Consider the following 16,504-nt stretch of genomic DNA (forward strand, 5'->3'; position numbering starts at 1 on the left):
TTAAGTGAAAGACATTAAGTATAGAAAAACTTGACAAGTTGTCAGTAATCTGAAAAGATATATCTAGGTCACATAAGATAACAAGGTAGTTAAAGATCATAGTATCCACTGTTTGAATATATGTGATTTTTTTATACTTGAACACCCTTGAAAAGTTCTCTTATAATTTTGTCAATATTCATTGCAGTTTGTTTATTAACACAGTGATAAAAAACTTTGGAAAAACAAAGTCCACTTGTGTTTATACTCTAAATGATTACAAACTTTGAAATTACTAATTTTTAATATAATAAGGTTTTACAGTGTTTAAGTATTATTATGAGTGATATTCACTAAGGGTTAAAAGGGAAAATTTTCTAATCCCTTTTTTTTTTTTTTTTTTTTGTGGTGCTGGGGATTGAACCAAGGACCTTGTGCTTTTGAGAAAGCCCTCTACCAACTGAGCTATATCCCCAGCTCCCCTCTGAATGTTTTATGCACCAAATATTGGTCTCTCCTTCTGTAACATCACACATGGCAAGTAACCAGCCTCAGAACATAGAGTTTTTAAACCAATGGGATGTTTGAAGCCCTTAGTATGCCATAGTAGCCCCTCCTCAATCTGACACCTGCTTTTGCACATACCCAACATGATAATCAGAGAAATCTATCATAGGTGGTTTTATAAAAACACCACCTGAGGTATACTGCAAAGCCTTTGTCAAGGTTATTACTCCTCGCAGAATATATTATGTAGCCTCTTGTTATCCTGACAAATTCATAACCATTTTTCAAAATCTGGCCTCAAGAGCTGAGCATGGTGCTGTGTGCCTGTAATCCCAATTACTAAGGAGGCCAATCACAAGTTTGAGGCCAGTGTGGGCTACACAGGAAGACCCTGTCTAAAAATCAAGCATAAATGCATTCATTCATTTATCTGGCTAATTTTTACTATGCATATACTATAGGCATCAGGCTTGATTTGGGCACTAGTAATAAAGTGGTAAAAAACCAGAACCATGTTTTTTGTAAAGGCATCCCTACTCCTAGTTCTATCTTGGTCTCTGGGAGCAATGGCCATTTCCTCAACTGTATCTCCACCATAACTCTAGCATGTCTCAAGAAGTTCCTTATTGGCCATTATTTGATTATTTGTTACTTACCTCTTTGAGTTTGTTACTTGAGTAGAAAAATGTTATTTAATCTTTTTATATTTTTGTGCCTAGTTTAGAAGCTGGCACATAATAAATAACAAATGTTTGCTGACTGAATGCATACTTCATGGGCACAAACTATAGGCTACTAAAGACACCAACCGGTGCTGAAGTGTCCGTTGTGGGAACAGGTAATGGCAGACTTGAAAGGACACCAAATGAAGGAGCAGCAGGCTTGGCTGTGGTATAACTTGATGTTGAAGAAGAAACAGTGTCAGCAACAGACAAAGAAGTGATATTCCTGTTAGCTTCTTGTGGAGGATATGGAGGAAGAAATGGAAAGCCCTGAGAAGCATAAGGAGGCATCCCACCTGGGTTACTGTACAGGCTAAAGAGAAAAAGAGAATTAGATCAGATTTAGGTGTAAAGTATGGAAAATTATGACTACATTGTTCTAAATAACAATAATCATGCATTTCTATTGACAGAACTCTGTTTTTGGTAATACTTGTTGTAATTATATGCCTGAGTTAAATATTATATAAACTGATAAATTATAAACCCCCCAAAAAGAGAACTAGAGTTTGTTTTGAAAAAAAGAAGATGACTACTCTAGAAAGCATATAATTCAAGTGGTTAGAGTAAAAGTTAATAGGCCAATTTTGAATTTTCAGCATTCTACTGTTACCAGTTTCCTCAGAGTGAGCAGAGAACAACATTTAACCCAGAAACTTTATTCAAGGGGATGCTGCTTAATAACTTTCATTGTACTTGGCAAACTAACTGAAAGGTAAGACAACTTTTCTAGAAAATTTTGAAGAAAAATTACTCGTACACATGAGCTGCAAAAAATGTTGACATTAAAAATAGATTGATATACACATATATATTGAGTGGCATAGCATTATGCACTGGGATTTAATTAGAGAATAATGTAGTCAGTATTTATTTTTGTAAGATAAATATTTTACTTTTAACATTTTCCCCCTTAGAAAAGTTCAGAGAGTATCAATTTATTTTAAAAAAAGTGGTAATTCAGGCCTTAAAGCAGACTGAGAATCAGGTAAATGCCAATATTTGAATTAATAAAGTAAGTTTATATTAGTTACATGTAAAAGGTAAAGGACTTATAGTATGTTTAAAACATGTTTCAAAACACATAAAGCTTAAATAATTTCTGTTGCAATACTATTATTTCATTTCATGCTATAAATTAACCTGAGTTGAAATTTTGTTGGATGAAAACAGTATTACAGATTTTGAAGTATTTACTAGTGAACTAAGTTTACCTATAAAAAAGAAAGAATAAAAAAATCTGAAAAAGAAGGGTAAAAAGGTAATAACCTTTCCATACAGCAAAATAAATTATAAAATCTTAATAATAAAAAAAATTTAAATCTCAGTACTGATGAATAGCTAGGCAGATTAATGGAATAAATATAAAATCCAGAAGAAGCTCAAACACATGGGAATTAAGGTGTAATAAAGGCCAAATTTCATATAAGTGAAAAACAGAACAGTCAATAGTGTTGGAATGCTTGGACAAAATTAAATTCAAGTCAGAGTTTCATATTTACAATAGGATAAAAATTTAATGGATTAAGGATTAAAATGCTTTAAAACAAATCTTAGAAGATCAGGGTGTAGCCAGGTGCAGTGGCACATGCTGAAATTCCAGCAGCTTAGAAGGCTGAGGCAGGAGGACAGCAAGTTTGAGGCCAGCTACAGCAACTTAGTGAGACCCTTAGCAACTCAGCAAGATCCTATCTTAAAATTTAAAAAGGACTAGGGATGAGGGATGTAGATGAGTGGCAAAGCACCCCTGGGTTAAATCCTCAAAACCAAAAAAGAAAAAAAAAAAAAAATCTTAAAAGAACTGGAAGAAATCATTGGAAAATTTCAGCTTTAAGGTGGAAATGAACTTTCTGTAATCCCAAATTCAGAAGTCATAAGAGAAAATAATGATAAATTCCATACATTAATAAAATATTTATATGACAAGTCCTTTATAAGACAAATAGGGCTGGGATTTAGCTCAGTTGTAGAGTGCCTGCTTGGCATGCCTGAGGCCTGGTTCAGTCCTCAATACCATAAACAAATAAACAAAACAAAGGTGAAAACATTTGAAACTCATAGCACACACAGAAGATAATTTCTCTAATATAAAAATAATTCCTCCAGATAAAGGACTAACAATCTGATGACAAAGTGAAGAACAGAGGAGTACTGGTTACAGAAAAGAAAGAAAAACATCTCTAAGGCATAGAAAAAATGTTCACCTTCGCTGTAAGATAAGTACAACTAAAATAAGAACATCATTTTCTGCCTATAAAAAGGTAAAGATCCATTTTGATAACACCCTGTGTTGGAAAAGGATATGGGGAAAGAGACATTGTATATATAAAAAACTGGTACAACTACTATGGAGGTCAATTTTGCAGTATCTATCAAAGTTACAACTGTGCATATGACTTCTAGAATTTATTCAACAAATATAACTCATGTTTGAGAAAACTATTTACTGTGGCACTGAGGGCAACAAAGAAGCATGACCTATATTAGGGAAGTTTGGAAACAACAAATATCTCAATCAAAAGGACTTTTGTTAATGAATTGCAGTATATCCATAAAATAAATACTTTGTGGGCATAAAGAATAATGGGAAAGTACCTTAGTTACTAACATGAAAACACGCCAAATAATATCACTTAGTTAAAATAAAGCAAGGAAATAGTATGCTATAATTTGTGTAAAAAGGACAAAGAGAGAGAACAAAATACAACACATACATAGTTCCTTGTATATGCATAAAATGCCTTAGGAAATACACACACACACACAACTCTGTATGCCAGTAAGGAGAACAACTAAATTGCAAGAGATCAAGAAGGAGAAGGGAGACTTTTCACTTTATACTCCCTTCACTTTTTGAATTTTAAGTCAAGGGGACTATATGATCTCTTCAAAAAGCTAAGTTAAAAAGTTTTCTGGTAAGCTTGTTTATTTCAAAGGATAGCTCATCTTCATCTTAAAAGGGTAAGTACATGATAAGTTATTTAACAATAATATGACCAATACAGAGAATATCTATACTATCATTGAATTAAAGTTTCAATAATTCTAAACCAGTCTGCTTTATTTTGAACTCAGTAGCAGATAGAACCCATAAAATAATCTAAGAAATGCATTAAACTTGATTTATAATAATATGCATTGTATCATAGAACTGACTTTAAATGCAGAAAGTGAACTTGTGGGCTTGTATTTTCAAAAAGGTTGAATGAATTCATAACCAACCTTACCAATAAACAACACAGGAAATACAGTTTTTGAATAAGGCATATCCAGATCTTTATTCAAAAATAAAGACTCAGGATTCTAGGATATAAATAATAGGAAGACAAAAGGTGCAGGGGAGAAGGCTGAGGTACCTAATGAAGTGGATAAGCTGACTAAGATTTGTAGGCAGTGTCAAAGACTTCTGAATAAGAAAAAGTTCCTGGAAATTAAGTAGAAGGACTCATAAATAAAAAAATGAAATATCAGGAAAGAGAAAATACAATATAAACATGCAGAATAAGAAAATTAGATACTTCTAAGAGCTATAATATAAGGCTTAAAAAAAGTTTCATAAAGAAAAAACTGAGGTGTAGCTCAGTTTAGAGCACTTGTCTAGCATGGGCAAGGCCCTCCTATATTTCATTCCCAACACAGTGGGGGGAAAAAAGAATGAAAAAAATATAGACCTTTATTTGCAAATGAGTAGTTTTTTCAGACTGCTTCTTGCCTATAGAAGTTTAAGTATCCAAAGATTTCTTTTCCTTTTATACTATCTCTATCCCCTTTAGACCAATATGATATAATTCTTTTAAAATAGTCATGTTCTTCTTATGAATCCATTTTTCATTTATTTCATCAGACAAAAGCAACCACAAGACATAGCAAGACTGCTGAAACACAATGCTGTTAAGGTTTTTAGAAGGCCCTGCAGGCCTTTTTTCTTACTGGGTAGTTCTCTGAGGCAGTGCCTTGGTTCTTTTAGAAGTATTAGCAAAGGGTCTTCTACCGTAATACTCTGTGTTTGAACTTTGCTTTTTAGGACATTCCTAATTTGAGACTCTTGAGGAAAGCTGGGAATTAGGTGCATACTTATTTCCAATCCAGGAAGTCTTTTCTTTAACTCCTGTCTCATTTTACTACAACCAGCTAGAAGTTGGGTGGCATTTTAACACTGCCTAGAAATTTCCTCAGCTGGATCATCCAATTCACTAGGTGCATTTTCTGTTTTCCACATTATCATAAGCAACAGTGTTGGCTAACCTTTCAGTAATACAGAGCTCCCCTCCACTGTTACTGCTAACAAGTCTCTTTGAGGTCCTTCAGTCATTCACTTTCCTGTGAGTACTTCCAGTTTTCACCTCTGCTTCTTCCCAAAGCCACTCCCATGATCTCCATATGTGTGTGTGTGTGTGTCATAGTAGCATTCTACTTCCAGGTTCCAACATCCATACTGGATACTAAGGTTGCACAACATTTTACCTACAATATTATTGTTTAAAACAAGGAGGACATTTATTTTGCTCACTGATCTGCAGTGTGGGCAGAGTTCATCAGAGAAGCTCATGTATGCTGTACACACCATCAGCTTGTTCTCAAGAGCTTTACCTGGGGATGTCGGCTGGAATACCTAGATGTGGCTTCTCTACGTGGCTTGGTCTTCCTTAAAGCATGAGCTGTGAACTCCCTGAGAGACAGCTATAAGAAGGCATAATGCCTTCTTTGACTTTGCGGCTAAAGTGTCATTTCCCCTACATTCTATTTGTTGAGGCAACTGCTAAGTCCTGGCCAGATTCAAGGGAGGGAAATGGGCTTTTCTTCTTGATGGGGAAGTAGCAAATCTCTGAAAGGGCATGTGGGACCAGAAGTATTGATATAGCCATTTTTGGAAAATAGAATTTATGTTCCATCCAAAAAGGTTTGGAAGATATATTTTGAGACTTAAAAAAAACAATCTGTAAATGTCTTTAACATGTTCTCACATTTGATAGTTGGTATAGTTCAAGTTCTAGGTTGGTGTGCTTTTTCACTCAGAATTTTGAAGGTACTACTCTGCTGCCTATAAGCCTCTTACTAGGGTATATATATAACTCAGTGGCAGAGGTGGGCAAGGATTCTACCATTGAGCTATATCCACAGCCCAAGATCTAACATTGAATAGAAAGGAAGAACAACTCATAAGGCAAAACCAAGAATCCAAAATTATTCTGTGAAAAATCATTCCCATGAAGTTAGGCTAAGTCACAATCAAAGAAATGTTCCCAGATGGATTTCACAATTGCTGTGGACCAACAGTTTCTATGGTTTTTATTTTCTCCTTTTTTGAGTGGAATGGTCTACAGTGGTTATCCTAGGCTTGCTCTACCATTATATGATGGGCATGTCAGGGGCAGCACCCTTGTCATTTTAATTCACTTGTCTTCAGAACAAGAAGAATTGCGCTACTAGATTGAACACAGATGTGCTCTACCACTGAGCTACATGCCGGCCTTTAAAAAAAATTATTTTGAGGTGCTGGGCTTTTTTAAAATTTTGAGAGTCTTGCTAAGTTCCTGGGGCTGTCCTCAAACATTCAATCTCCCTGTACCACTGTGGTCAGCAAAAAAACCTCAACTGTCCAGGAGCCTGATTTAGTTAGTTAAAATCCTGGACTCCAGATAAGATCCTCATTCTATAATAAAATGAACTCTGGAAATTCTCAGGGGAGGGAATTAATATATTTTTGACTATAGGAAAGAGGTGAATTCTTGTGGCGAGGACTGTGACAGACTGTATTTTCCAAAATTGCTACCACATGATTTCCAGTCCCACATCCTCTTCTTGAACTTTGCTACTCTATTGACAGTTGGAGTCTATTTCTTCTTCACCTTTCAACCTGGGTGGGACTTTAAAATGCAGAAATGATGCTGAATGACATCCATGGCTACATCAAAACATGACGCAGCTTCTTGGCTGACTGACCTCTCTCCTGGTATGCTCACCCTCAGAACCCAAATTGCCAAGATGTGAAGCAACCTGGGTTACACGAAGAGGCCCCATATAGAGGTGTCAGCTGACAGCTTCCACTGAGGTCTCAGCCTTTGTCCAACATTAACTGCCAGACATGAGAATTAAGAGAGCCTTCAGATGATTCAACTCCCAGACTTCAAACCACACCAGCTAATGCAAAAGTGGAAGTAATCAACACCAATCCCTCACTAAATTAAAGAAAATGTTCTCATTATTTTAACCACAATGTCTAGGGTAATTTGTTATACACCCTAAATAACTAGAACATACCTTTACTCAGGAAACTACAGGAAGAAACTAGGAGGTAGCTTAAAAAAAAGAATAGCATAAAACCCAAGAAGTCAAGAATTCAATACAATAAAGTGGCAAAGGAAAATCCTAAGACAAGGGAAGTTCCTGGATGAGAGCTATGGAATAATCTTAGAGAAGAACTTAGAATGGAAGGGAAAAAATGGAACTTTATCTGCAAGTAAAAGGAAAAACAAAAACAAAGAAACAGAAAAACCCCACAGAACCTAGAGATGGCCTGACTGTTGAGATGTGAAAAAAGGGGTAAGAGATATTTTTCAGAACTGCCAAAAGCTCTATGGAAATTTAAGATCTAAAAACACAAAAATCAATGCAAAATGCGGTAACTACTAATTCCAGAAAAAAGTAAAAATGGTAACATATTTGGCTCAGAAATGGGTAATATTTAGAGTCAAAGTAATGAAAACACCAAACATGGACTGAAATAAAAATCATGATATAATTTCACTTGGAGGAAAAGGTGGAGAGAACTTTTTGAAAGCTAGCTTAAATTATTATAATGTAGCTATCGATTATAATAGCAGGTCAATCCATAACATCTAAAATGACAGAATCGAGAAATAGCGTCATATACTACTTATTCAGAAAAAGGAAGGTAAATGTTAGAACAGTGACATAGTTGCCTCTGAAAAGTGTGGATACCTTTGAAGATTACACGGTTATCTTTTAATATCATTTAACAATCTTTTAAACTATATATTGATTTCTTTTATAAGTACAGATATATTATTTGTTATAAATATACTTACTATGGAAATGCTGCTGAAGCAGGAGCTAAAACTGGAGGATTCTTCCAGAACTCATCCAACAGACTTTGAATAATTTTCCCAAGATCTGAATGCATTGTAAACTGAAAGTAACAATAATGCATGAATATTAAAATCACTTTAAAAAAAAGATTATAAAGTTTCATTGGCATAATGTCATTTTAAATCTTAATCCACTTTGCATGTCAAGAACTGCCAGAAAAGCAAAGGGTTTTATGTCAAAACAACATAGTAGCAATCCATAACTTAACAACATTTTCTTATAGAATCAATACTATAAGTATTTGGTAATTAGCAAATCAGGTTGGAAGTCCATTTAATCAACAATGAAGCTAAAATAATTCTACTTTTTACTATCTATGATAGTTTGAGAGTTCAAAGGTAAATACTGAGAATATATTTAAGTTATAGTCCTTTAACTTCAATCACACCATATCCAAAACCTTTAAGGCACAGTCTTAATTAAACATGATATTATCTATTACATAAAGTGAAATATTTTTTTGAAAATTACTAAATCCAAAATGAATTTTTAAATGAATTTCAGATTGCAAACATATTTAGGAGAAAAGTAATACACTTGTTATAGTACTCTGAAAAAAGTTATAACACACACGTACATTGCTTACTAATGGAGAAGTAACATACACTCCTTGTTTATCCATTAAATGATGCCGTATTGGTGGATAAACACTGATCACTGGTTTTTCCTGAGGAAATTGTGGAGGAAGTAATCTGGTAAAAAAGCAAAAATAAGAAATGTTACATTATATAGTCACGATCTTAAAATAGAGTTAAAACCAAATTAAACTTCTACACTTGTACAGATTAATCATTAAGTCATAAATGCTCTATGCCTGGCACAGTAGAGTAGGCCTGTAATTACAGTGACTTGGGAGGCTGCAGCAGTTAGGAGTGCAAGTTCAAGGCCAGCACAGACAAGTTTGAGGACAACCTGGTCAGCTGAGTGAAACTCTGTCTCAAAATTAAAAAAAAATAAAAAATAAAATGAGCTAGGGACATAGTTCAGAAGTATAGTTCCCTTAGGTTCAATCCCCCAAGTACCTAACAAACAAACAACAGCAAAAAAACAAAAAACAAAAAACAAAAACTACTATGATTATAAACTGAAATTTACAAACATTTGCACTTTGGCAACTAGACTATATAGTAATTCAACACAATTAAAACCTTAATGTACCAAATGGACACTTTGAATTATAAAAGTCTTTACATCATGCCAATTATTTTCAAGTATATCAAGCTATACAAAAAAAACTCAGCAAAAAAGTATCAAGTGAATCATACAAACCCTGTCTGATAATTTATCAGATCATAGTTTCTGGTCATACAATATTCTTGGGATTTTGCTTTTGCTTTTTATTTATTTTTTCTTAAATTTTGAAATGCCACCAGAAATTATCTGTTCTATTTCTAAAGAGTAAGTAGATAAAATGCAAAGTACTAGGATTGAAATTTTGCATTTCATCATGTCTTGATTTTACCTTACTTTCATCTAAATGTACCAATTAACACCTCTCTCCCAACTTTGAGATCAGTCACATCGATCAGAGAACGATAGATTATCAACAATTTATTGTCAATAAATTCTCAATGGTGAAAACTTCACCCTTTTTGTAGCATTACAAAATTAAAATTAGCAGGTAAAGTCTTTAAAAATGAGAGTTTACTTTTTTTCGAATCTCTAAAATTCAGAATATTTCCCTTTAAATTGTCTCTCTGTTCCTGTTGGCTCAGAATGATATTTGTTGACAGTATTGTTACAAAGAAAACTGGTCCTTGTTGGACTCTCTTACCTAGCTCTACCAGGAAATTTGCTAAGAAATAAAACTACTTCATTTATATAAAGATTTTTAAACTATTTTGGTAAAAGAGAAAATAAATGGCCTTTCAGCCCATCAATCTGGATTTTTATCCTGACTGTGATATTTACTAACTGTGTGTCTGTACTTTGTCTTAATATGTATGATGGCTATGAGGATTTATAAAGTTCATGTGTCAACGCAGCTTAATGCTTGGTATAGTTATATATTCAAGCTTGAATCTATTCATGCAACTAGTATTTAATAAGGCTCTTCTGTGCAGGCACTGTGCTAGGCAATGAGGATGTAAGGATGAATAAAGGGATGGTTTTTGTCTTACCTTGTCCAGACACTTCACCTAGCAACCAGCCACCTAAATACAATCTGAGGTAATAACTTACTTTTTTTTTTTTTTTACAATGGAGACTAATAATTGCATTTAAGCCTAAAGAGGCAGTTAGTCTGACTACTTCTGTTTGTGACTTGTATACAAACTTCAAATTACATTTTTAACTTTTAATCCCCCCCCCAAATAATCAGCTGATCAAAACCAACCCTGATTGTTCTCAATGATGTAGTATATCTACTGCTGAAGTTTCAAACATTTTAACATTTTTGATGTAAAGGTGAATCTATCTCTACTTGGTCTTCCATATTTAATCTCTTTATCATCATCATTTTTCAGACTCTCTCTAGGTAAGACTAGTTCTAATCAATAAAAATAATTACAGTACTGAGGATTATTTTTATATCTTTTAGTTGCATTTTCTCTTTTACACTTCCTTTCCTATGGCTACATATATCACAGTGATGTCTTTTACAAATTATTCACTAAATTGCACACTATTTTTTTAAATTGTATTACCTAAATTCATTTTAAACAGTTTATTTCTAAGAGTAACTAAGAGAATAAAAGGTTTAATTCCTATTACATGAAAAAATAGGATACAATTCTACTCACATATTAATGTTAATTGTCAGGTTGTTTACAGTAAATGGCAATCTGTATTCCACATCTTTCTGTATTTCAGCTATACTGTAAGAGAAAATTTGAGAAAAGAAAATGTTACCCCAAGTTATAAAAGGGTGAAAGACAAATTTTAAATGCTAGAGCCTACTAAAACTATTTAAATTATAATCATAGAATCTGGATAGCCAGCACAACTTTTATCTCGCAAGAAAAATTATCAGTTAGAAACCCTTATCAAAAAAGCAGAAAATAATATTCTGAAATATCCAAGGGGCAGGGGGGAGCATGTTAAGTAAAACAGGCACGTAAAAACACTTGTGTTTTATGTTAGATTGGCTTACGATCATTTTATGTAATTTACCATTAATAGAAGCAATTGTGACCTCTCTAGTTAATATAGGTCAGCAAGACATCTGGGTTCTGATTATAACTATCACTGTTCAGCTACAGATGGGAATGTCATGGTCTTAACAGCTTAAACATAAAAGTCTGAATGAGTGTTGACTATAGAATTAGGATAGAGGCTGCTGGCTGCTTTTCAAAAACAAATATTCTCCTTCTAAGTAAGGAAAGACAGATTTTATTCTAGATAACAATGCTTTAAGTCTTTTGTAACTAGTTGTTGCTAAAGACTTAAGTCCCAGCCTATGAAATATATAGGGAAGTTGTGGGGTAAATTTCTAAGAAAACATCCTGAAGGGGAATGATAGAATAAACAATTGGTATGAGCTCATTTTGCTCTTCTGTTCTTTTTCTTACTACGTGCCTGGCCTGGATCTAGTAACTGGACTTCTAATAGCTATTCTGGACCATGAGTGACACTGAGAATGGGAGTCATACACTGGGGACAGCTAAGCAAAAAGAAAGAAGTAGCTTGGGTCCTTGATGACTATGAAATTGCCGAACTCTTAATTTCTTTTATGTAACAGAAAAATAAATTCTATTATAGAATTTATATAAAGCCCATTTGGGGTGGGCTTTGTTATTGACAAAAGAATATAATTCCCAACTAATGTAAGTCTCTTACAATTTAACATTCTACAATGCAGAATTTTGTTTTGTTAATTTTAGGCATACCTTTTTACAAATATAATCTGTAAATCAAATAGGGAGCCTTTGGGGTTCACTTGGAATATTAACCAATATTCACAATATTCCCACAGAGAAAAATACTAAGTAGTATCAATGAGTTCAGGTTACAGAGGAAACATAATATTCAAATGGACAAGAAACTTCTTTAAGCATAAATATCTGGTAAAGGCCTAGCATATGCATAATGGTTTACTTTCTGTTCTTTTGGATGCTTTGAACTAATAGCTTTATAAAACTTATTGTTCTCATTGTTTTGACTACTATTATTTCTGGCATTTTCATAAAAACCTAGGTTCTAGAATATGTAAGTCTTAGATGATTTAAAAGGTTACAGTGTTGGGATAGAGCTAAGGAAAAATCTTAGATGTAGATAAAGTTTCCCATTGGACATCCTATGGAATAGGGTTATCACTGAGAAGAAAAACTTAAAAAAAGACTCAAGCAAGTGCTCAATATCAGGATTTATGCGATTCTCCAAATTCCTTCTCCACATTGTCTCAGGAATAGTAATAGCTACAACCCTACATTTGGTAGTGATTGTGTTAGTCAGCTTCCATCACTGTAACAAATACCTGAGATGTATCAGTTTATAAAGATAAAAGGTTTAAGTCCATGATTAGCTGGTCCCATTTCTTTTGGGCCTGTGGTGAGATGTCAGCAATTTTAGTGATGTAGTACTTGAGTCCAACCTACCTAACTTTTAGTTTCTATTTTCACACAGACTTAAACATATTATTACACTTTGATTAAACTTTTTTTTGTGTGTGACAATGACAGTTTCCCACTTGCCCTGCATACCACTGAGACTAGATGAGAAAGTAGCCATAAAATCTACCTAACATGAGGCAGATGAGGTGAAATTCTATTAAGGTAAATAAAAATGAGTTTATATTCATTAGAGAAAGGGACTTGAAGAGATTCTTTATTGAAATGGGATTTTCAAATAAAAAGTTGGAAAGAAAATGAAAGAATGGATGGGGAAAGTTTACTCAGTAAAGCAGAAGGAAAAAAAAAAAAAAATCAGATACTTTCACAATCAGGAAGAGCTTCTGACCTTACAGAAAAAAATTTTTTAAAAATCCAGAATGTGAAACTAAAGAAATGTAGGTAGCATGCAACAAGATACTGATGTTTATAACTCAGCAAGTTTTTTTAATTACACACACACACACACACACACACACACACACACACAAACCTATTTGATATATTCTTTTAACTTACAGAATGCATTTTGGAATAACCAGTCATGGTGTCTGTACAAAAATCTTTAAGTACATATTCTCAGATATTTCATAGATCAATCATTTTTACTGGCTAGCTTAGAAATGTATGTCATTAGTTAAAAGGGTGGACTTAGCAAGAATAGGTAGAAGGCATGCTTTTTTCTGGGATTTTACATTCTTTGAAAACGGAAGCATATGGTCTACTTAAATGTCTCCAGAATTATCCAAGTACAATTTGTAAATTATGCAAATTATACAAATTGTGAAACATTTCAATTAAATAAAACTTCAAGTCTTTTTTTAAACAAAGTTATATGTTCGTAATACTACAAAATATAGGTATTGTCCCATGTCCAAGACTTCTGGCTCAAAAAATAACATATAAAATGAATTATTTCTGCATTCATTTCAGGGTATTTATTGATCCTTTTAAGTCAATTTTAGAACTCCTTAGATGAATAATTATTGCCTTACAACCTCACTTCCTTTGAGAGACCAAAAGAAAAAACAAAACAAAAACAAACCCATAAATTTTAGATCAATTTATTTTTTTATTTATTCTTGTTTACAAGTTATTTATCCTTATTTATAAGACTTAGTAGCAAGGGACTTTGGAGTTTTTAAAAATTCAATTTCAACTTTAAAGAATAAAAATTTTTCCAGCACTAAGAATACTTAACAGAATATATACTAAAGGCTTAACAGCAATTAATTCCAAAGGTATGGTTCTAAAAAGTGTTTCTTCAGTAGAACTAGTGCAGTATGGTTTTCCAGGGTGACAACTTCTAAGGGGACAAATTTGGTATGCTTGTTAAAAATAAGTCTCATTTTATCTTATAAGATTTAGAATAAGATTTACTTGTCTTGTGGCTCAGAAAATGATACTCCGAAGTATGGCACTTTGGGAGGCTAACTACATTGAGCTAAAGGAGATTAGAAGGCTCAGAAGCCAAGTCTCTCTGACTTTTTTCCTAGCTCCAGGTTCATGTTCCTCTTTCTCTCCCCAAGCATTCATAAAAATCAGAATTCCTCTTCTACAAGTCTGGTCAAAGAAACTAGACCTCCTGTCCCCCAATGTAAATCATAAAACTTAGAAAGATCACTTTCTCCCCTCTCCCCAGAAAACCTTCAATTCCAGAGGGGCCCTTCCTTATACCCATATCAAGAAGGAAAGCTACACAAAGTGGCCAAGAAGAATCTGAACAGGGTTTCTTCATCTCAGTTTATTACCATTAGACCATACACCTTTGTCAAATCACAGTTCTACATCAAACCAAAATATAAAAGTAGAGAGTTTTCCCTGGGTCTTTGGATATTCATTTCTGAAGGATCCCACGTCACACAAATTTTTAGTTAAATGAAGTTGTATGCTTTTCCCTTGTAGCATGCTTTTCTTTTTAAGAGCATCAGCCATTACCCTTATGATGGGTGACACTTGTAAAAACTTTTTGAGTTTAATATTTGTAAATGAAAGCCACCAATAATAGCTTGCCACTCTTTTCTGTTAAAAAAACACAAATTTTCAGTTTTTGAAAGTTCTGAACAAGCACTAAAATGAGCTAAAGAACCAAGAAACACCTGAAGTTTCAGCAACAGGCCTCACTTTAGCTAAATGATTTTGCAGTCAATTTTTCTTTTGACAATACATTTATTACTATTCTAGGTTATAACTTACTTGCTTAGAAAAAATTATCAATGTGTAACAGATAAAATGGCACCTAATTATTTGTTCAATAGGAATTATTCAATTTTATTATCTCATTTTTTTGAATGTATGAAAATATTATTTTTAAATAGAACTAGAGTTTAACCATGTTGACATCTTTACATAAAACACATGCTGTGAAATTGGTAAGTAAATATAATTGTATAACTCATGACATAAAGAGGCAGTTCTAATTTTGAAAATCATTATGGGCACAGACATTTGCAACATAAAAGGCTGTAGCAAACCAGATTACATTAAAAACAGATGAAATAACTTAAATTGAAAAATATTCCTAATCTAGCCATCATAAAATGAAAAACTCTTCAACAGAGATAAATACAAGGCAATCCTTGTGTAGAATCAAGAATACTAAGTGCAAAATGTACAGACACTAGCAGTTGCAGGATGGAGAATATGGGAACAAGGGTAAGTTCTTAATTAGAGACTCACTAAGATTGACTATCACTCAAAGAATTCACTGAAGAAAACTATGGCTTCCTTTCCTTTGATGTTGCAACAATTTTGTGAACCCTGGAGATTATACTTCACAATTCCCTTTAGCCAAGTACAGTACTTTACCACTTCTGCCAATGCTTTCATCGGGTGGGCAAAGGGAAAGATAGGGAGGAAACCAGGAATACTAAGGGGTATCGGATATAGACTATGAAAGAGATTACTGTCAGCAGCAATGTGTCAGAACGGATGAGCAAGTCAGAACTGGAAGAGCCGAGCAGTGGTGGGACAGGGGGCAGGAGGGTTCCGGAAGAAAACAGTAAACCTAAGGTAGGAATGGGCGATCAAACGTGTGACCCACATCCAAGGGAAGTCTATCAAAAGGAGGCAGATTGAGGGCAGTTGGCCTGAGGAGCTGTGAGAGTGATTGGGACCAGCCCGCCCTCCCGCCCTACTTTTCCCTCCGGTCGGAGAAGCAGCGACCAGTCACCTGGAGTGTGAGTTCCGGAGGGACTCGATCAAGCGCTGCTTCTGCTGTTGGAGGCTGGTGAGGCCACCGGGAGACCCAGCTGCGGAGGAGGAAGCGCTCTTGGTTAAGGGAAAGAGCCAGCTCATCCTCCTTGGGTCCCCGGGCCCAAGGCCCTAGAAGGCTCTGGCCTGCTTCTCCCAGCTGCTCAACCCGGGCGTTCTCCAGCGACAGAGGAGCGGGCTGAGATGCCCGTGGACTAAACGCTGGGGGGCCGCGTCTTCACTAAGCAAGACCGGCTCGCGGTCCCCGGGTTCTGGGGTACATGGTATAATGCAGTTAGCTGGAGAGGGGCAACGTGCCGCCCGGGACAGGCAGTCCTACCTTCGCCGCCCAGACGCCCAAACCAGCCAGTCAGGCAGTCTGACCGCCCGGCGTTCCACCACCCTAGCCTTCGTCACCTGCGTGCTCCGCCCCCTCCCGCTTGCCAC

General features: G+C 34.8%; 1 protein-coding gene across 1 annotated transcript in view; it reads right to left on the minus strand.

Annotated features, from left to right (window-relative positions):
* VPS37A (VPS37A subunit of ESCRT-I) overlaps positions 1–16,472 on the minus strand; it is a 26,164-nt gene extending 9,692 nt beyond the window's left edge. Inside the window, exons 1-5 of the mRNA XM_079143133.1 lie at positions 16,038–16,472; positions 11,060–11,134; positions 8,896–9,010; positions 8,258–8,358; positions 1,296–1,521 (exon numbers count right to left, since the gene is read on the minus strand). Coding sequence (XP_078999259.1) covers positions 1,296–1,521; positions 8,258–8,358; positions 8,896–9,010; positions 11,060–11,134; positions 16,038–16,162 — 642 coding nt within the window. The 5' untranslated portion in view covers positions 16,163–16,472. The remainder of the gene's footprint in view (positions 1–1,295; positions 1,522–8,257; positions 8,359–8,895; positions 9,011–11,059; positions 11,135–16,037) is intronic.
* Between the last annotated feature and the right edge of the window lie 32 nt (positions 16,473–16,504).

This window comes from Sciurus vulgaris, assembly GCF_902686455.1.
Source record: "Sciurus vulgaris genome assembly, chromosome: 5".
In the NCBI taxonomy this organism is placed as follows: domain Eukaryota; kingdom Metazoa; phylum Chordata; class Mammalia; order Rodentia; family Sciuridae; genus Sciurus; species Sciurus vulgaris.